This window comes from Castor canadensis, chromosome 14 (assembly GCF_047511655.1).
Source record: "Castor canadensis chromosome 14, mCasCan1.hap1v2, whole genome shotgun sequence".
In the NCBI taxonomy this organism is placed as follows: Eukaryota; Metazoa; Chordata; class Mammalia; order Rodentia; family Castoridae; genus Castor; species Castor canadensis.
In genome coordinates this window covers 33,464,723-33,488,623 of record NC_133399.1, presented here as the reverse complement: position 1 = coordinate 33,488,623, position 23,901 = coordinate 33,464,723, and the positions used below count along the sequence as shown (strand labels likewise).

Here is a 23,901-nt window from a genome sequence, read left to right as displayed (position 1 = left end):
GAGCTCAGAAATAATCTCATGATGCAACTCAATCTCTAAGAAAAATACAAGCAAACCAAAAAGTAAAAAACACAAAGACATTATAAAAATCAAGGCAGAAATCAATGAATTGGAGACTAAAAAATGAAACAAAAAAATCAATGGAGGAAAAACTTGTTCTTTAAAAATAAACAAGATTGACAAACCTCTAGAGAAGTTAACTAAAAGAAGAAAGGTGAAGGCCCAAACCAATAAAATCAGATATGAAAAAAGAATATTATAAAAGATACCAATCAAATTCAGATTAAACAGGAATAATTTAAAAACCTATACTGCAATAAAATGGAAAATGCAGAAGAAATGAATAAGTTTCTTGAAACATATGGCTCACCAAAATTAATCAAAGAAATCATTAAAAACTTAACCAGATTATAATAAGCAATGAGACTGAGGCAGTTATAAGTACCCTCTCACCAAAGAAATTTCCAGGTCTAGATGGATTCACTGCTGAATTCTACCAGATATTTAAAGAAGATCTAATAACAATGCTCCTTAAATTATTTCATCAAGCACAAAATGAGGCAACAATACCAAACACATTCTGCAAAACCAATATTATCGTAATACTAAATCTAGGTACTCTACAACTTGATACAATAAGAAAAAGAAGGAGAAACCTCAAATAAATAAAATTAGAGGTATAAAGGGAAATGTTAGAACCAACACCACAAAAATACAAAAGTCATTGACGACTACGTGACAGCAAATTTAGTAATCTGGTGCAATGATCAAATTCCTAGGCACATACACCTCCAAATGACCTAATCATGAAGAAGTAGAAAACATAAACAGACCAATAAAAAGTAAGATATTGAATCACTAATTTTTAAAAATCTCCTATCAAAGAAAAACACAGGACCAAATGGCTTCACTGATGAATTCTACCAAACATTTATGTAAGTATTATTAATTTTCCTTAAGTTTGGAAAATTTAAGGAAATTTGGAAAATAATTTTCCAGAAAGTAGAAGACAAAGAAATTCTTTCATATACTTTTCATGAGGATGATTTTACTTTAATACAGAAATCAGATGAAGATCCAACAAAAGCAAAACACTAAATATCAATATGCTTGATGAACATAGATGCAAAAATCCTCATAATAACCTAACAAAACAATCCAGCAGCATCTATAGTAGTTACTTTCCATGGTCAAGTGGAATTTACCCATGGGATGCATGGATGGTTCCATATATTAAAATTAATAGCTATGGTACTCCATATCATCAGAATGAAGGACAAAATTTATATGGGATTCTTAAATGAATCAAGAAAGACATTTGACAAAATTCAACATGATACAAACATGGCCTCAGGACTCTAGAAGCCAGCCCTCCTAAACTATTCAATTCCACAGAGTTGGTCTTTAGGGATGTGCACTTCAGGGATCAGAATGATAGTAATGAGGCGCATTAAATATAAAGACCCAGGGGATACTGAAGTTGTTGTTGTCAGCCTGGGACCATCTCTTTAAACATCCTAAAATACCCTCCTTTCAGAAATAGCCCTCCCTGACCAGAAGTCCAATGACCCATCTGTCTGAAATTCTTGAAGACACTTCTTCTATATTCAATGTCAATGTGAATTATTAGACATCATTTCTCTTAAAGCCAATCAGGTAACTGAAGTCTCTTATTTAATGATTGTGAATTGAGGCCAGATGTAATTCACATACATAACTCATTTATTTATTTAATTCACTTAACTTCCTATGTTTTTCATTATATTTCCATTCCAAGCAAACATTGGTATTACAGATATTTCTTTTCTTGTTGTTCTACTTGACCATGATTTTCAGAGGTAGATTCAACTTGCAAAACACTTCCCTGATGTTTACATTTATCATACTAGACATGTTCTGATATTCTGTTTCCTTCCCCTTTGCTTAATTAGCAAGAGACATTATTTCCTTCTAAGAAATGAACAGTGCTACATGCATTGTTTCATGATAGCAAAAAATGGACCTAATAGAAAATGTGAGTATGAGGGTCCCATATAGTGAAAATAGTGTTGGTTGCTTTTGTTGATTTCAGTTCTCATCAGGAATCATTGTCAAAGTAAAGCTACAGCTTCATTGAAGCATAAGTGAAATAAATTCTTATATAATCAAGGCATACAACATAATTGATGGATATCCGCAAAATGACTTCCATATTATGTTCATGAAAAAATCGATCATGCAGTTCCTATTGTACAAACAGGACATCCACTCTCATATTGTGGGTGACTTTCCCTTCTCAAAGCTTGTGCAGGAGTATGGGTGACATTCCTAGTATCTGAGTCCAAATTATCTGAAATGTAAAATGTGGCATTGATCTTCATGGACAGTCCTAGTAAGATCCTGATTGTCTTAAAAGTGTCTTTAAGTGTGTGTTTTCTTATAATTTTCTGTTTGGGAATATCAGGAATCCATATTTATTCTCATCTGTTTTCTTAGATGTGTATTAATTTCATTTAGTCTATCAACTAGGTGGGTTTTTTAAAAATAAGGTTCTCCAATCAACTTAGAGAAATAACTTCTTTAGGGTTTTACAATGTACCTATAGACAGAAAATACATTTTTAATGTATGTAATTCTGAATTTAACTGAGTATTTTATGAGATTTTTATCTCCTTTTTTACTGTATCAGTTATATTTCTTTTTAAGGGGGTGACAAGAGTTTGAGGTATATATTTTTAACAACACACTTTCAAATAACATTATCTAATACCAGTGAATCATGGGAAGTGTCAGTATACATTTTCTTTGGAATTTTTGTTAGTCTACATTAACAGTACAGAGGGATTTCATAGTTATAATCTCACAGATATGTAAAGTGCTCTTTGAAATGTTCATCCATTGTATTATAATACAATCTTCTGTCTCCTCCATCCCCCTTTCTGTTTTTGGTGGATTCCCTTATGATCTCTTCCCACTGATTCCCCAGAGTCTGATTTTGTACTCATGATACAGAAAATCTTATAGTCAGAGTTGTCCCACTTTTATCAGAACTAATTTTTAAAGATTCTGACTTGCATTTCTATAGACAAAATTTCTAAGCTTCAACTGTAGAGGATATATTTTATAATCTTTGCTTATACCACCTGAATGAATGGCATCCACCTACTGAAGATGTTTTGGGAAGAAGTGGACATACTCTTCCAGTAAGGAGAAGATTACAGACTGTGGTAAGAAAGAGAATATTGAAATTTTAATGTGAACTCTGAGATGTGCAGAACCATTTAGGAATACACGTTCTGTACTATCAAAATATCTGAGTTCAAACCTAGTTTTTGTCAGATATCCATGGTGGATCTAACATCTGTGACATAACTGCAGCTTACCTTTGTTTCTTTACAAGTAAGTGGAATGATAGTAAAAGTTAACACAACTGCAATTTATAGAGACCTTCAGATGATTACGGGGCAAGTTTAGCTTAGGAAATGTTATATTACAAGAGAGACTTTAAAACAAAGTTCTCATCATTTTTAATACGATGAGATAATTCTTATTGAAAAGCCCATGCTTTATACAATGTATTTATTCTCAGTATATAGCCAAATGCATGTTGCAGATTTGATATTCAATAAAAATTGATTTCAGTAAAGGAAGTGGAGGGGAAAGAAGAATGAGTGAAGATGGATGTAGGGAGAATCATAGAGGAAAGTATCTGAATGTTCACTTCATTAAAAGCAACTATGAGAAAGATTTCATTTTTAATGAGCTAGCTTACCAAATCCAGCATGCATTAAAGCCATGGCAAATGTCTTGTACTGTAGACTGGTGTCTCCATCTCAAGATTATATCAGTTTTAAGCCTGGAGCGGGGACCAAGAATTTGCATTTCTAACATTTCACAAAGTGTTGTTCCTATTTCTGGTCTATCTATTATTATGGTCCTGACTCATCATTTCCAACAGATTCATCATAACATGGAAAGCAATAACCAAACCACTATTACAGAATTCCTTATCTTGGGACTGACAGATGATCCAGAACTGCAGATCCTGATCTTCAACCTGTTCTTCTCCTTGTACCTCGTCACAGTGATTGGCAACCTGCTCATTATCCTGGCTGTCAACTGTGACTCCCACCTCCACAGCCCCATGTACTTCTTCCTCTACAACCTGTCCTTTACTGACATCTCCACAAGCACAACTACAGTTCCAAAGATGCTGGTGAACATCCAAACACAGAATCACAGTATCACATACACAGGATGCCTTGCCCAGGCCTGTTTTGCTATAATTTTTGCTGGTGTCGAAAATTCTCTCCTTGCAGTGATGGCCTATGACCGCTACATGGACATTTATCACCCTCTGAAGTATGCAATCATCATGAACCCCAGCCTCTGTGTCCTGTTGGCTCTCTCCTCCCTGCTCATTAGCATTGTGGATGCCCTGCTCCACACCCTGATGTTGCTGCAGCTGTCTTTCTGCACAGACCTGGAAATCCCTCACTTCTTCTGTAAACTTGTCCAGGTAATCAAGCTTTCCTGTTCTGACACCCTCATAAATAACATCCTGGTATATTTACTGGCTATCATATATTTTGGTGTTCTTCTCTGTGGGACTATTTTCTCTTACATCAGAATCGTCTCCTCTGTTTTAATGATCCCCTCAGTGGAGGGAAGATATAAGGCCTTTTCCACATGTGGGTTTTACCTCTCAATGGTGTCCTTATTCTATGGGACAGGTTTTGGATTGTACTTGAGTTCTGCAGTTACTGACTCCTCCACCAAAACTATACTGGCTTCAATGATGTACACTGTGATTCCTCCAATGCTGAACCCCTTTATCTACAGTTTGAGGAACAAGGACATGAAGGGGGTCTTAAGGAATCTCGTTGTTCGCGTGTCTTTCTACAATATTTGACATTTTGAATTTAATCACATGTAAATGAATGTTGATTTTATTCGGGGGTTGGAATTATAAATACATGACTAAATTTCATCATTTGTGCACTTCTCAAAAGTTTTCATCAGTTATTGAGCTAAGTAATACACATTAGATGGCCTTGACTTTTCACAATATTGCAAAACATTTTCAGCTACCCTGAAATTCCAGTGAAATTGAAATATTGTCTGGTGAACATATTATCTTATGATGAGTTTGAGATTATTTCTTATGTTATACGGCATTTATATTCCCCTTTTTGGGCAGTATGTGTATAAAATAATTCCATTGAAGATTTTGGTTTTTTCCTTCATATTGCAGTGCAGTGTGTCAGACCCAGGGCTTTGTACATGCCAGACAAGTGGTCTACCTCTGAGATCCATCCCAGTCCTGTTTGGCTTTTTAAAATTAAATAGAAGTTTCTTAGATGGAGTGTCAATCCATTGTGAGTTATATAAATTGGCAATTTTATTAGATGTGTGGCTCACTTTTTGTCATTTGCATAAAGATTAATGGATACACACAGTTTCTTGGTTTCAATATGTTTTAATCTGTCCACAATTTCACTAATGGTTGTACTCAATAAATCTTGATATCAAGCCATACTTACATCCATGTGGGTTATTTAGAATAATAACATTAGTTAGTAGCTATGACCAGGAATTTGCATTTTTCCTTTGAGGAAATCCAAGTTTGCTTGTATGTCCAATTCACCAATAAAAAAATTGTTCATTTATGTGAGGATGGCTTTCTGGAGTCTTTTCAGAGTAATAGGTTTGCTGTGTATATCTCTGTGGTAATACTACTGTATTAATTATTGCAGCTCACTATTAAACTACATTTGACCAGGAGTAGTAGGGCACAACTGTAGTCCCTGCTACTTGGGAGGCTGAGGAATGAGGATCACTTGAGCACAGGAATTTGTGACCAGCATGACAATATTGTGAGACCTCATCACAAAAAGAAAATCAAAACAAAAAGAACCAATTAAACAAACAAAAAGCAAGGAAATCTGACATGGTAACAATGTCCAAGTTTTTGTTACAACTGCAAGAGGACCTTGTGCCACAAGTTGGCAACTTTTCTGATAATCTACAACTTGCTGCAATAATGTTGATGACCTATACTCAGAACATCTATGACTTACAATGAAACACATGTACTTTGTCATGCTTAAAAAACATATGAATTTAACTTACTACTATGAAATTGAGAAAAGTTAGTTAAATTCTAAATAATAAACATGATTAACGTGCATAGGCCCTATACAATATAATTATTTTAAACAACTCAATATAACTATGTTTAAATATATTTATACAACTTAATGTAAGATTCAAGAAAAGGATCCTCTTTTTCTGAGTTGTACAGATAATTAGATGTTAATATCTAAATATTGGTGAGGAGCCTATTTTATTACTACCATTTATGAAGGAGGGAGTTAGACTAAAATTTGCTTTTTGGTCAAATATGATGAAATTCTCATATCATTTCTTAGGATAGGATTATCTTCAAAAGTACCTAGAGTATGAGGTGCTGAATCTAGTACAAGGGGAGATGAGTTCAAGTGTAAATAGCACTTAAGGTAAATAGGGGCAGATAGTGGTGCTAGAATAAATAAGGCATATTGCTAGTATGCCAGTTCCTCATCATAGTCAAACATAATGAATAAAATTATGTCATTTGCTGGAAAATGAACAGAGCTGGTGGTCATCCTGTTTAATGAATAAGCTAGACTCAGAAAGTGAAATATTGCATGTTTTCTAGCATACATGAAATTTAGGGGTAAAGACACAAAATAGAAGTGGGACCACAAAGGAAGAAGAGCTGTATAAGGGAGAAGGGAGGGATAAAAGTGGGAAATGGAGGTTGCATATGACCAAAGAAGAGTACATACATGTATGAAAATAGTGCGATATAACTGTTTTATAAAATTAATATACAATAATTGAAATCAAACAAAAGACAGAGATAATGAACTTGTCTAATTCAAGTCTGTGTCCTCAAACATCTACCTTGATATATTGTCACAACATTGATGAAGTGTGATGTTGCTATACTATGTATTGACTTAGCATATTATGTTCCTCAATTCAAGTAGTTATTGATAGGTCTAGATATACCTTTTTCAAAACACTGCTAATCCCTGCATAGTTTTCCTCTGTCTCCTCCTGTAGCTGCACAAGCAGCTTATGTGTTGTAAAAATGTGCCTTCCTCATCCTAATACTCAGCATGCGATACACTAACATGGTATTCTTATTTTGTTTTTCCCAAAATTCCTGTATATTTAGCCTTTCCTCTGTTTGGGGAAAATATGTGTAGTATATCAGTTTAAAGATAATGTTTTAACTTTCAAGTAATGTTTGAGAGAATGGCTTATCAAAATGACAATGAGAGTATGGCTGTCATTTATAGGCATATATATATATATTCACTTTCTTACTTTGTGATGATTGAAGATGTAGAGATTGTCACAAATCTGTGTTCTATGTCAACACATAGTAGGATTTAGTTTTACCTTGACATTTTTGTGAAGCTTTCATGAATTCAAAGTCCAAAACCACAGTTCTAGTCAATTATTTTGGTTGGACTGGGGTTTGAACTCAAGGCTTCATGCTTGCAAAACAGGCACTCTACCATTTGAGCCACACCTCCAGTTCAAGGATCAACACTTGAATTCACTGTATTTCTCAAGTGTAGAACTACTATGTTAATGAATGAAATGAGATATCCAAATATGACAAGGTCCAAATATCAACTCTGAATGATATATAGACTTGAATATAAGAGTCAAAACTCTCATACTATTACAAGGAAAAATAGGAGTAATGATTCATGCCATTATACTGGGTAATTATGTTATAATCATTATTTTATATTTAAATTAATGAATATTACTTGTACAAAGCAATTTCCTGTGATATTTCTATACATTTGCTTTGACAATATTTACCCTTCCTATTATTCTTTCATTTTAAAAATAATGGATTTCATTTTGAACCTTACACACATGTATACAATGAGCTTCAACCATATTTACTTCCCAACAGTTTTTCTTATTCCCCTTTCCCTTTCTACTAATAATCCATTGTACATTCACAACTTCCTATTTGCTTTTAGGTTTAGGTTTAACATGTGAGAAAAAGTATGAGACTTTCTGAATGAAAATTAACATGATGACATCTACTTCTACCATTTTCTTGCAAACAACATCATTTCATCTCTGTTTATGGATGAACAATACTTTGCTGTGTACCATGATTTAAAAAAATCAATTTATGCATGTAGGGAAACTGGTTGATTCTACAACTTGGCTATTGTGAATAGTACTGCAATAAACATGGGTGTGCAGAAATATTTACTGTGTGGTGATTTTGATATTTCTCAGTACATTCCTACAAGTGGTAAAGTAGGATCATGTGATACTTCTATTTTTAGTTTTATGAGGAACCTCCATTCTGTTTTCTGGAGCAGACACACTAATTCATATTGCCACCAACAGTAGTTCAGTGTTCCATTGCACTCACATCCTTGCCAGTATTTGTTTACTTGCTGACAGCCATTTGTCAGGGGTGAGACAGAATCTCAGTGTCATTTTGATTAGCATTTCCTTTATGGCTAAGTATGATGAATATTTCTTCAAGTATTTGCTGGCCATATGTGCTTATGATTTTGAAAACTGAATATTCAGTTTGTCCAGTTATTAATGGCATTCTGTATTGTTTTGGTACTTGATCTTTGAGCTCTTTATGTATTCTGGATGTTAAACTTTTTCTGATGAATAACCAGCAAATATTTTCTCTTTTCTCCCATTCTGTGTGTTCTCTCTTTGCTCTGTTGTTTCCTTTGATGTACAGAAGATTTTAGATTTGATGAAATTCCATTTGTCAATTCTTCCTCTTTTTTCCTGAGCTATTGGAGTCCTACTCAGAAAGTTGTTGTTTATGCATGTGTCATGATGTGTTTTCTCTGTTTTCTTGTGGTAGATTTAAAGTTGATGTCTTACAATAAGATCTTTGATAATCCCTTTTGATTTGATTTTGTACAAGATTAGAGTCCTTCAGCAGTCTAATTAATAAAGAAAATGTGTGTTTATACAGGTGTAATCACAGCACATAGAAGGATGAAGCAGGAGTATCACCAGTTCAAGTCTAGCTTCAGATATATAAGTTGCAGGTCAGAGTGTGCTAAACAGTGAGGGCACTGTCCCAACAAATATAACATATAAACAAATGGAGTACAATTCAGTCATAAAAATCATGAAATGTTTGATTTGAAATGACATGGATAGACCTGAAGGACATTATGATAAAGACAATGTAATAGACATAAGGGGAATCTAAGTTGATCTCACAGAAGTGGAGAGCAGGGTAATTGATACAGAAACAGGACAGGTTGGGGTGGGGGGTAAAAGGAGCAGTCAGTCAATAGGTGCAATCAGTCAATAGATGCAATGTTACTGTTTGTAAGCACTAATAACATGTAATGTTTTAATGCAGAGCAGAATGAATATAATTAATAGTAATGCATTGTTCTCAAAATAGAAAACAGAAAATTTTATGTACTCAGCACAAAGAAATGAGGTAAAGGGGTTGGATATGTCAATTAACTAGAGGTAATCACTACACAATTAGTACAAGAATAAAAACAGCCCATTATACATAGAAATATGTAAAATTTCTATGAAATGATCAAATATAAAAAACACAGAAATATTGAAAAAATATTGCATGTAAGATCTTTTTGACATTGTCCCACTCACAAAATCCTGATTGGTTTGTTTTAATTTTTTAATCAGGATAATTTTCTTTTTCTTTGTTTTTTTTTTTTTTTTTTGTTACTGAGGTCTGAACACAGGTCTTCATGCTTGCTAGCAAGTGCTGTACTGCTGAATCCATGCATCCACTCCTTTTTTCTCTGATTATTTATGAGGTATGTTCTCACATTTGGTCCAGACTGGTGCAGACCTCATTCCTTTTACATTATGTTTCCTGTGGTAACTGGGATAACAGGCTTGTGCCAGTACATCCAGACTGTTTTTTTTTGTTGATTTAGAGTTTCACCAACTTTTTTCCTAGGCTGACATGGAACTGTGGTACTCATGATCTCAGACTTTATGTGCCTGGAATGATAGGCATGAGCCACTGGCACCTGGCACCCAAATTTTTTCTTACATTTACATGTTTTCTTCATGATTCCTGAAAAACTTGCAATTATTTCATAATCTCCTTGGAGACTTTTTTTCTGATTTGTTTTTTTAAGGGCAGCACAAGAGTTTGAACCTTGGACTTTGCACATCCTTGGCAAGGACTCTTTCACTAGGCTAACCTTTCCCATTGATGAGTGGGAATAAAATGGTGAATAAATAAAACAGAATGCCTTCTTGCAATAAATTTCAAATAATCTATCTGAGAGATTATAAAGTCATATAGAATGAGTTAAATTGTGTAAAATACGTTGATAGTCACATGACAATATTGACACCACTGAATGTAAAAGTTTGTCAAGTGAACTCCAACATGTAGTATCATCTTAATGTACTAAATGATGATTGAGATACAAACAAATGACTTGTGTATATGCACAGTAATGCCATTGGAGACATTGAATTAAAACCTTTATTAATTAAATATGAGCCTCCTTTTGTGAATAAATCTGAGGACTAATGGTGACAGTATTTAAGAAGTTATTTGTCAAATTCTAACCAGAGTCACAAGCTTGTGTTGATTTTTGGGAATCAGCATTAATGAAACAGATTAGAATTTTCTGAGTTGAATATTAGAAAAAAGGCTTCAGGCTCAGATAATGAAAATTGTAAATAAAAAATACGTGGGTGAGTGTTTGGATGTTTTCTTATAAGATGAAGCTTATAGTAATATATTTATTATATTATATATTATATATATTATATATAATATATAATATTATATATATATAATATATATATTACTATATATATATATAGTAATATATTTATAGGTATATTTATTATACCTATAATAAATATATAAAATATATATTTTATATATATTTTTTATAAATATATATAAAATATATTTATTATATATTTATTATAGGTAGCATGTAGTTTAACATTTAAAATAGGAATCATTCTTCACAACATCAGAAAACCAATGCTTCAGTTTTAATTAAAAGGAACACTGAAATTGATTTGTGAAGTGGTATATGCTAAGTGTGCAAGGTCATAAGATGGAATTGAGCAGAAGCAATAGAGAAGTGAATTGTGTCACTTGGCTTCAGGGATCAGCAAATCAGCCATCTTGAACTCCTCACTTCTTCAGAGTTAGTCTTTTGGGAAATGCTCACCTGAGATGAGAATTATAGTAAAATTGTTGGTCTAATAGGGACCTTTGAATATTGATCACCTGGGGAAGCAAAGACTAGAGGATTCAGCCTGAGGCGTCTACAAAGTTGTTTTTTTTCTTCTTATCATCTTTTTCCTCCTGTTCCTCTTTTTCTTTATTCTGATTGAAGTGGTGTTTTTACTCAGTGCCTTGCACTTGCTCATCACATGCTCTACCAATTCAGTCATATCCTAAGCCTTTGTGCTTTTGTTTATTTTTCAGATGGATTGTTTCTCTTTGCCTGGTTTGTGCCTGGATCATGATGCCCTTTCTGCATCAATCACATAACTAAGATTATAGGCATGAGCCATCATGTTGATTTGTTTGAATGTGATAAGGTCTGGCTAACATTTTTGCATAGACTGGCCTCAAACTGCTATCTTCCTGTTTGTATCCACTGCACCCAGTAATATAGGCTTGTATCTCTACACCCATGAGTCATCTAACATGTTCCAATGTGCTATTACTGGAGTTCCATATATTTTGTTGTTGTTTTACTTCATCTTTTCCATCAGATTAATGATCAACATGAAAGCTATAAACCAAACAACTGTTTTGGAATTCCTTCTCCTGGGCTGACTGATGATTACAAATTGCAACAATTCATCTTCATCTTCTGTGTGATGTACCTGGTCTCCATCCAGGGAAACCTGCTCATTACCCCGTTTGTCCACTCTGACACCCATCTCCACACACCTATGTACTTCTGTATTTCTAAGCTGTTCTTTAACAACATCTGTTTGAGCAGCGTCACAGTCCCAAAGATGCTGGTGAACATCCAAACACAAGATCAGAGAATCTCTTACATAGGGTGTCTCTTTTAAGTTTGTTTTATTGTAGTTTTTGCATTCTTTGAAAATTGTCTCCTTGCTGTGATGGCCTACAAACCACTATATATATGGCCATTTGTCAGAGTTTAAGGTATGGAGACAACATGACTCCCTTCCTCTGTTTCCTGCTGGTTCTGTTATTTCTGTTCATTAGCAGTGTGGATGCCCTGATGAACAGTCTTGAAGCTGTTCTTACGCAGAGACCTGGAAATTCCCCACTTCTTCTGTGAGCTTGCTCAGATAATTAAACTTCCCTGTCGGATACTCTCATTCATAACATTCTGAGACATGTTGCAGCTTGCATATATGGTGGTGTTCCTCTCTCTGGAATAATTTTCTCTCACATTCTCATGGTGTCCTCTGCCTTGAGAGTGCTAGCATCAGAAGGAAAGTACAAAGCCTTTTATACCTGTGTGTCTCAACTTTCTGTTTTTTCCATGTTTTATGGAACATGTTTGGGGGTGAATATTGGCTCCACAGGTACTGACTATGTCAGGAAGACTGTAGTGGCTTCAGTGATATTCTGTGGTCCTTCAAATGCTCAAACCCATTATCTACAGTCTGACGAACAAACAAGACCATGAAGGAAGCTTTGAGAATACTCATTAGGAGAGTAGCTTCTCTTCTATCATGTGGCAGTTGTCCTAGACTCGAGTTAGAAGATGAACTCAATTAACAACATCCCTGATGATTGAGAATACCAGGTTCTTCTAAGTGAAAAGCACTGTAATGATCAGATGCATTGTAACTGGATTGAAACCTGAAATTGCTTAACGTCCTCCTATGCTAGTTGTCAGTAATGATTCTCTAAACAAATTTTAATTGCCCAGTTTCTATAGAAGCTGAGCATGAAATGGTGGTTCTATTTTTAGCAAATTTGTGTGGTGCACATCCTGAATAATCTAAATTGAGAAGGTAGGGAGGTAAGGCTGGAATTTTAACAAAGCTTTTGTCTCATGTAAACAATATTATGGTCATGAGACTTTCATTTTAAATTTAGTCCTAATGTGAAGCAAAGAAGTGGGTATTCACAGCCTGAAATGGTATTACTGGGACATGTTACTGGTAATCCATATCCTCAAGAGACAATTATAGCATCCACCATATTCAGGGTCATCATCTGTAAAATTTTCATACTAGATGATATGAGTGGTTTGAGATGATTGTGTGATATTTGAAATTGATGAGTGAAATCACCTTAAATCTACATAATGGCTGGTGGAGTGGCTTAAGTGATAAGACACCTGCCTAACAAACATGAGGCCCTGAGTTCAAACCCTAGTGCCACCAAAAAAAAAATCTAAGTAAGGAAAAGAAATTCTAACATTATTCTCAGTCAGGAAGACTGTTACCTTTATTACAAGGAATCCTGAGATAAGGAATACTCCAAAATGGAGAGTTGAGCTTTTTCCATATCTCCATGGGTTCCCTTTTGGTAGCACTCAATGCCTTCAGTTCTACAGTTCTACAGGTGATTGAAGCAATCACATGTTGCGGGAAACAGCAGCCAGAGGGTCCATTGTCATTTTGCTCTTTCCACAGATTGTCCTGACAACATCTGTGTGGGTGAACTGAATTATGGACCTCAAAATATGTGCAGATCCAGTTTCATTCTCCTGTGGTTTACATTTTAGGGAAAATGTCTGAATGCTGCTTGTTGGGAGGGTGGGGGATTGACAGAGCAGCAGCTTTGCCTGGTTTATCTGGGTGGACTGTAAATGTAATCACATTTGTTATGAGACAGTACACAGGAGAGAGAACACAAAGAGGTGAAAGGTAACCATTAATCATGTACAGATATGTTAGCCATTGAGGCACAAAGTGCACTGATCCTGGCAGTGTTTAAGTCCCAGTACTTGATAACTGTTGCCCTCTAAAGCTGTAATTTTTGTAGGATGCTACGGTGTTTTTATCTTCAGTGTAGATATATCTATATAACTAAAATAAATGTGTTTCTTTTATCCTGGTTAAAGACCAAACTTAATGAATTTCAGTCTTGTTATCCTTACCATGTTTTTGGTTTTGGTGATACTGGGATTTGAACACAGGACCCCATGTTTGCTAGGCAGGTGCTCTACCACGTGAGCCACTACAACAGCCCCTTATTCTTACCATTGTAGTGAGGCTCAATCATGGAGTTGGGTGTTTCAGTTATTTTTCCAGTGTGATATATGTTTATAGGGTTTATGCTGACATAAAATTGCATATATGAGCATTTCTGAAATTGATGAAATTTTGATAGGTATTTTTCTGGTAATGTACTAAAGCTATTTTTGTGTTCAAGCCCAGGTCTTCTGAAGGACAGACAAGATAGCTTTACTCTCTGAGTGGAATTATTTTCTTTAATTTAGTAGCTTAATATGTTTGAATATTTCCATAGAATTTGCATAAGTGGTCAAAAAACTTTACCTTCCCATGAAATATCCCTTGTCCCTCAAATCATTTGTAAGATATGTTTATTTACTGTGAGAAACAAAAAATAAACAATGTTTATTGTATATAAACAATACATATGAAATAGCATTTCATGCATTTTCATTACACTTTTTGTGGGATTGTGAGTCATTTTGCATGATTGATTCCATTTATTTTTCTTTTGTGTTCTGCATATTGATGAGGTTTTCATTAAGTTTCTCATTTGTTTTTAAAATCAATTCATAATAGTAGTAATAAAACATTGGATCTATTATATTAAAAATTCAATTTAGGAATATATCATCTGTTTTGTATGTGTTATCATATTTACTAGATGTACTAAAGTGTTTACCTTTAACATGGTTCAATGTGTCAACATTTCCTCTATTTTGTCTATATTCCTTTGATTTTGTTACTGAAATTTTGACTTGCCTTGATAAGAAAGTTATACTCTTTTGTTTAACAATTGAGTTTGAAACCAAATGAAATTTCCTTCTGCCTTTGATGTGAGAAAGGAATCAAATTCATTTTTATTTTTGTACCTATTATTTAATACCTCATTCTTATACTATTTTAAATGCCAATTCAGAAAAAGAACTGTTCACTTATATTTTTATGTTTTTCTGGACTAATATTCTGATTGAAGGCATAGTTACATTTTCCCTTATACTGATTTCATATGCTGTTATGACTTAGGAATTCAGTTGATTACAACTTTTTTGTTAATAATCAAGCACTGAATATTCTTTTAGTAGAAACCAGAAATGTACCTTGTATACAAGTTAAACTTCAATTTTCTGTAATTATATACATATCCAAGACCATAATTTCAATATTCAAACTGAGGGAAAGAGAACTTAAAGATGTAAACATAGAAAGATATAAAGCTTACTGGTGACATTAATTGTGCAAATTAAAAATGGCCGGATTCTGTAAGATTAGTAAAGCATTTTTTCTTCAATATTTAAATCAAAATCATCCAGGGAAATTAAAACAGTAATAACTACATTAACATGTTAAATTATAGACAACATATAAAGATGAAATTCAAGCCATCACAAATTCAAAATGTGTGTTCAGTGTAAAGACAATTGAAGTTTTCTTGACTACACATTCTCTTGTTTTTCTGTATTTGTTATGAGCATGGTTTATAAGCAAATGATGTATTTCTGTAAAGTCCTGGTATATACAAAGCAAAGTTCTACCACAGACAAACCAAAAATAAATAATAAAAATCAAAATATTATACCAATTCACTTGAGTATTATAAAAAATTATGATAGAGGAAGAAAGAAAGAGAGGAACTTCAGCAAATCTAGGAAACAAGTTGCATAATATCTGCAGTAAGTCTTTATTTACCAAGAATCACTGTATGCCTAAGTAGATTAAATTACACAATTAAAAACACAGAAATAAAGTGACTGAAAAGGTAGAAAAACAGGACCAAATGATATCTTGCATAAAATAAATTCTTTTTTTTGATAAACCAGGAAATGTCTATTTTTTTTTATTTTATTATTCATATGTGCATACGAGGCTTGGGTCATTTCTTCCCCCTGCCCCTACCCCCTCCATTACCACCCACTCTTTCCCCTTCCTCTCCCCACACCCATTCAATACCAAGCAGAAACTATTTTGCCCTTATTTCTAATTTTGTTGTAGAGAGAGTATAAGCAATAATAGGAAGGAACAAGGGTTTTTGCTGGTTGAGATAAGGATAGCTATACAAAGAGTTGACACACTTTAATTTCCTGTGTGTGTGTGTGTTATCTTCTAGGTTAATTCTTTTTGATCTAACCTTTTCTCTAGTTCTTGGTCCCCTTTTCCTATTGGCCTCAGTTGCTTTTAAGGTATCTGTTTTAGTTTCTCTGCTTTAAGGGCAACAAATGCTAGCTAATTTTTTAGGTGTCTTACCTATCCTCAACCCTCCCTTGTGTGCTCTCGCTTTTATCATGTGCTCAAAGTCCAATCCCATTGTTGTGTTTGCCCTTAATCTGATGTCCATATATGAGGAAGAACATACGATTTTTGGACTTTTGGGCCAGGCTAACCTCACTCAGAATGATGTTCTCCAATTCCATCCATTTACCAGTGAATGATAACATTTCATTCTTCTTCATAGCTGCATAAAATTCCATTGTGTATAGATACCACATTTTCTTAATCCATTCGTAAGTGGTGGGGAATCTTGGCTGTTTCCATAACTTGGCTATTGTGAATAGTGCCACAATAAACATGGGTGTGCAGGTGCCTCTGGAGTAACCAGTGTCACAGTCTTTTGGGTATATCCCCAAGAGTGGTATTGCTGGATCAAATAGTAGGTCAACGTTTAGCCTTTTAAGTAGCCTCCAAATTTTTTTCAAGAGTGATTGTACTAGTTTATATTCCCACCAACAGTGTATGAGGGTTCTTTTTTCCCCGCATCCTCGCCAACACCTGTTGTTCCTAGTGTTGTTAATGATGGCTAATCTAACAGGGGTGAGGTGGAATCTTAGTGTGGTTTTAATTTGCATTTCCTTTATTGCTAGACATGGTGAGCACTTTTTCATGTGTCTTTTGGCCATTTGAATTTCTTCTTTTGAGAAAGTTCTCTTTAGTTCACTTGCCCATTTCTTTATTGGTTCATTAGTTTTGGGAGAATTTAGTTTTTTAAGTTCCCTATATATTCTGGTTATCAGTCCTTTGTCTGATGTGATATTTTCTCCCACTCTGTGGGTGTTCTCTTCAGTTTAGAGACCATTTCTTTTGATGAACAGAAGCCTTTTAGTTTTATGAGGTCTCATTTATCTATGCTATCTCTTAGTTGCTGTGCTGCTGGGGTTACGTTGAGAAAGCTCCTACCTATACCTAGTAATTCCAGAGTAGTTCCTACTCTTTCCTGTATCAACTTTAGAGTTTGTGGTCTGATATTAAGATTCTGGATCCATTTTGAGTTAATATTGGCATAGGGTGTTATCCATGGATCTAGTTTCAGTTTTTTGCAGAATGCTAACCAGTTTTCCCAGCATTTTTTGTTCAAGAGGCTCTTATTTCTCCATCGTATATTTTTAGCTCCTTTGTCAAAGACAAGTTGGTTATAGTTGTGTGGCTTCATATCTGGGTCCTCTATTCTGTTCCACTGTACTTCATGTCTGTTTTTATTTCCTGTACCATGCTGTTTTTATCATTGCTGCTTTGCAATATAGTTTGAAGTCAGGTATCGTGATACCTCCAGCATTGTTCTTTTGACTGAGTATTGCCTTGGCTACTTGTGGCCTCTTGTGTTTCCATATAAATTTCATGGTAGATTATTCAATCTCTTTAATGAATGTCATTGGAATTTTGATGGGAATAGCATTAAACATGTAGATTACTTTTGGGAGTACAAACATTTTTACTATGTTGATTCTACCAATCCATGAGCATTGGAGATCTCTCCACTTTCTATAGTCTTGCTCAATCTTTTTCTTCAGAAGTTTATAGTTGTCCTTGTAGAAGTCATTCACATCTTTTGTTAGGTTTACACCTAGGTATTTGATTTTTTTGAGGCTATTGTAAATGGAATTGTTTTCATACATTCTTTTTCAGTTGGCTTATTGTTAGTGTATAGAAATGCTAATGATTTTTCTATGTTGATGTTATATCCTGCTACCTTCCTATAGCTATTGATGATGTCTAGAAGCTTCTGAGTAGAGTTTTTTGGCTCTTTAAGGTATAGGATCATGTCGTCTGCATATAGTGATATTTTGACAGTATCTTTACCTATTTGTATTCTTTTATTCCTTCCTCTTGCCTAAATGCTCTGGCTAGAAATTCCAGTACTATGTTGCATAGGAGTGGAGATAGTGGGCATCCTTGTCTGATTCCTGATTTTAGAGGGAATGGTTTCAGTTTTTCTCCATTAAGTATAATGCTGGCTGTAGGCTTGTCATATATAGCTTTTATAATTTTGAGGTACTTTCCTTCTATTCCTAGTTTTCTCAGAGCTTTTATCATGAAATGATGTTGGGTCTTATCAAAGGCTTTTTCTGCATCTATTAAGATGATCAAGTGGTTTTTGTCTTTGCTTCTGTTAATGTGGTTTATTACGTTTATTGATTTTCGTATGCTGAACCAGCCCTGCATCCCTGGGATGAAGTCTACTTGGTCATGGTGAATAATCTTTTTGATGTGTTGTTGAATTCAGTTTGCCATTATTTTGTTGAGGATTTTTGATAAAAGAAATTCAGTTCATTTCTATGGACACACATAGACTGAAGGAAGAGAGATGCAATAAGTTATTCCATGCAAATAGAAGTCAAAAGAAAACCATACTAGCCATATAATACCAGATAAACAGACGAAATCACAACAGTAAAATAAAGAAGAATGGCCACCATACAATGATAAAATAGTTAATTTAACAAGAGGAAATGACAATTCTAAATGTATATGCACTTAATATTGATTAAGCACAAATATATAAAGCAAGAATTAATAGACCTAAGCCAGAGGGATGTTGCATGCCTATATTTTGAGCACATGGGAAGCTGATAATCTGTTTAGAAATTCAATCCAATCTCCATCAAAATTCTAATTTAATTCTACACAGAAATAGGAAAATCAATTCTAAAATTCATATGGAAGCCCAAAAGACCCCGAAGCTCACAATATCTGACTTCAAACAATAATAGTAGAAAAATAGCATGGTAAGGGGACAAAAGTAGACAAATGGAATACAACAGAAGAAACGGAAATAAGCTAATATTGTTAAAAACATCTCAGTATTGACAAAGGGAACAAAAACATATATTGAGAAAAAGAAACACTGTTCATCAGATTATGCTGGGCACACTGCATATTCTCATATAAAGGATTCCAAACAGACTTCTGTCTTTCACCCTGTACAAAAATTAGCTTCAAGTTGTACCACAGAATTTATGCAAGACCTGAAACTTTGAAACTACTACAGGAAAATACTGGAAGATAAAGGCATAGTCAATGACATTCTGAATAAGACTCCAGTAGTTCAGGAAATAAGAAAAAAGATCAACAAATGGTATTGCATCAAATACAAAGCTTCTGAATGTCAAAGGAAACATACTTTAATGAAGAGACAACCTGTAGAAAAGGAAAGGATACTTGCCAGCTATTTTTCTGAGAAAGGATTAATAACTAGGACATATAAAGAGTCCAAAAAAGTAAAGACCAAAGGAAATAATAATCCAATTAACAGATGGTCAAACAAATTGAAGAAACAATTCCTTTTTAAGATATCAAATGTTTTAATTGTTCTTAATCAATAAAATTCAGTAGTGTTGTTATAATATAATAGCAAATTAACTGAAGTTAAATTAAAAAATACCCAAGCACAAATTTAACCAGAAATGAAATGTTTGCAGTTAAAATAACTATATATTAATAAAAGAAATTAAAAATGGCACAAAACAGAGGGAAGACATCTCTTCTTTATGGATTGGAAGAATCAATGGTGTTAAAATCCTCATACTACCCCAAGTAATTTATGGATTCAATGCAATTCCTATGAAAATACAAATGGAATTCTTCAGAGAACTAAATAAAAACAGTTCTAGGGAATCACCGGTTTCGGTTTCTTGGTCCCCCTGCATTCTCCAATATGCAGTCTTTCTCTTTTCTCCAACTAAATTCTCTACCAATAAATTCTTTCCGACCTCTAAAAAATAAAACAGTTCTAAAATATATATAGGACCACAATAGAAACCCAAACAGCCAAAGCCATTTTGAATCAAAAGAACATGGTGGAAGAAATTATATTAATAACCTTTAAAATCCACTAAAAAAGTGCCTAACATCACTAATCATCATGGAAATGCAAATCAAAACCACAATACGCTGTAACCTCCCTCCAGTAAGAATATATTAATAAATCACCAACGATAATAAGTGCTTATGAGATGTAAATTGTCAATGGGAAGGTAAGTTAGTTGTGCTACTATGGAAATCTCTCAAAGGACAAAGTATAGAACTATCACCTACTTAAGCAATCCCACTTCTGTCCATATACACAAAGGAAATTAAGTCACTATGTCAAAGAGGCATCCACACGTTCAGATTCATTGTAGCAGTATTTGAAATACTCAAGGAATGGAAAGAACCAAATTGTTCACTACAAAATGTGGTACATATATAAAATAAATACTATTCAACCATAAAAAGAGTGGAATCATCATTTTGACAACATGGACAGAAGTAGAAGTCATTATACTACATGAAAAAATCAGACACATAATGTCAAATTCCATATGATCGCATTTATATTAAAATCTTTAAAAGGTTATCTAATATTTGTTGAAAGTGGAATGATTATTACTGGATTTTGGGGACATTGAAGGATATGAGAAAAGTTTGATCAATATGTGCTGGCTAACAATTAGAAGCTAGAAATTCTGGGGCAATAGTCTATACTGTGATGATGTAAGGTACTATGTGCTTTACATTCCAAAAATGCAGATGAAAGATTTTGAAAATGTTCACCACCAAGAAATGACAAATGAGGACGTCAATACATTTAACCTGGTTTAATATTCCTAAATGTGTACATATATCAAAATTAATGTGTACAAGTTTCATATATTTGGTAGCAGTAAAACCAACAAATTCACAAAGGTACCATGACTTTACTTCAAAGTCAGTTAATGTGACAAAATGGATATTAGAACAATTGTGGTAGGATTGCAAATAATGTTTATGAAACTCTTAGCAAGGAGTAACATCCTGGCTGTATTTTGGGCAGTCTTCAGTCATCAAATAAAATATATTTGACTCTTTCTTGTAAAATACAGAAAAAGTCATAGTGCAGAAATCATCCAAATTGATTGAGGAGAAATATTGTAGGTGTGTGCATTTTTATAATGCTAAAGTTTGCATAGTTTTCTTGAAAAGGCCCATGTATTAAACTGTTTTGTGTTTTTAAACTGTTTTATTTTATTTTGAATTAGCATAGATAAATAATATAAGAGGTTTCATTGTGATAATTCCATGCATGCATATAGTGTACTTTGAACAAGTTCACCCCCTCCTTTATATTCTCATTCTCCTGCTCCCTCCTCTTGCCCTTTTCAGTGTTTGATGTGTTTAAACATACATCTATATACATATGTGTGTATATTCACACACATTCAGTAGCCTTTCCTTTCACTCTCCCCTCTCACATTTACTCTTCTCCAGTCAAACCCCTTCTTCACATTCATTTCCCAAAATTGCTATTATTATCATCATCACAATTTTAGGTCTATGCTGCATAGGGAGTGATAAGGTGATATTTGGTTTCTTAAACCTTGGTTTATCTCACTCAATTTTATGATTTCTGGTTCCACCCATTTTCTGCAAATGAGATAATTTCATTTTTCTGAATACTATTCAGCCATAATAGTATATTTGACTACACATTCACAGGATATTTTCTATATCCATTAATAGTTGTTTTGTGTCTAGGCTGATCCCACAGTGTCTCCCTTGTGTATTTATATACACTGCTTCAGATATATGCCCAAGAGTGGTAGGGCAGCATCATAAAATAGGTTTATTTTGAGTGCTTTAACAAAGCTCCAGATTGTTTTCATGGTGGTTATAATGGTTTACATTCACTCCAATAGTGTATGAGGGTTCCTATCCTTTTCCCTGCATATTTCCCAGTATTTGTTGGTACAAATAATTGCCAGATTGCATGGGGTGAGATAAAATCATTGTGTACTTTTGATTTATATTTTCTTAATAGTTAAAGATGTTCAATATTACTTATGTATTTATCAGCAATTTTAACTTCTGAGAACTCTGTTCAATTCATTTGCCCATTTGTTTGCTTTTGGTGATTCACTTTTTGAGATTCTTTGTATATTCTGAATAATAATACTTTATTCACAGACTATCTGGCTAAGATTTTCTCCCCACTCTGTGCATTATTTCTTGGTTCCAATAACTGTTTTGATGGGCAGAAATTTTTTAGTTTGATGCAATTCCATTTATCAATTCTCATTCTTACTTCCCATGCAATTGGAGTCCTATTCAAAAACAATTATTTACGCCTCCATCTTCCACAATTTTTCCTAGTTTTTCCAGTAGTAGTTTCAAAATTTCATGTCTTCCATTAAGATCTTTGATCCATTTAGAATTGATTTCTGTTCAGGGTGAAAGGTAGGGATCTAGTTTCAGTGTTCTGCATGTAGACAACCAGTTTTCCTATTACCATTTGCTGAAGAGACTCTTCTCCAGTGTAAGATTTTTCTCCTTTGTCAAACATCAGGTGAGTGTACTTGTGTGGGATTTTTTCTGGGTCTTCTATTCTGTTTCACTGACCTTCATGTCTGTGTTTATGCTTGTACCAATCTGTAGTTGTTACTATTATTCTGTAGTGTAATTTGAAGTCTGGTATCGTGATACCTCCAGAGTTGCTCTTTTTTTCTCAAGGATATAAATTGTGGTATTTAGTATCTTTTATGTTTCCATGTGAATTGTAGTATTGATTTTTCAGTTTTTGTGAGGATTGACATTGGAATTCTGTGGACATTTCTTTTAATCTGTAGATTTCTTCTGGTTCACCGTGCTGTGGTGCTGTTCAAATGTGGTATAATCTATAAGAGGTTAAGTACATTGGAAGGAAATATGTCAATGGGATATGGTCTTGAAAGAGATACTGGAATGTCCAGACCTCATCTTTCCCTCTTTTCTCTTTCTGGCTGTCAAGAGATGGACAGGCCTCCTCTGATACACACTACTTCCATGAAATGCTGTGTTGTCACAGGCCCAAAGCAACAGATCAAATGACTCTGAAATGAAACTGCTGAAACTATGAGACAAAATAAACATTTCCTTGTTTTGATTTGTCTCAGGTATTTTGTACAGAAATTAACAAAATATTTTACCTAATATTTACTAATATGTAATTTATACACACATGCACACATATATACATATATGTGTACCACATAACTCACAATTAAAAATTATACATAGTTCCAGATAACATTAGTTTATTTGGATGTTTCTGTTTGCAGCTTAAAAGGCACTAATTAGAAAAGTGTCATGTGTTGTGGTTATGTAAACAAGGTCTGTGAAATGGAGGTGACCAGAAAAAAATGGAGAGAACTGAGGGACGTAGACATGGCCTCAGAGGTCTAGAAGTCAGCCTTCCCAAGCTATTTACTTCTACGGAGTTGGTTTTTAAGGATGTGCACATTGGGGATCAGAATGATAGCAATGAAGACCTCTGGATATACAGCCCCCAGGGATACTGAGACTACAGGCATCACCTGGGACAATCTTAATCAATAACCCTGCACCAGTCAGAGAAAAACACCTGAACCTCCTCTCCCGAGATGGTCCTTCCTGATCAGTCAATGACTCAGTTAATCTGTCTACAATTCCTGAAGACACATCTTC

General features: G+C 34.1%; 1 protein-coding gene across 1 annotated transcript; it reads left to right on the top strand.

Moving 5' to 3' along the window:
• The first annotated feature begins 3,949 nt into the window (after nucleotides 1–3,949).
• On the top strand, nucleotides 3,950–4,891 carry LOC141416227 (olfactory receptor 7G2-like). The gene has a single exon (XM_074053301.1). The coding sequence runs from the start codon at nucleotides 3,950–3,952 to the stop codon at nucleotides 4,889–4,891; it is 942 nt and encodes a 313-aa protein (XP_073909402.1).
• The last annotated feature ends 19,010 nt before the right edge of the window (nucleotides 4,892–23,901 follow it).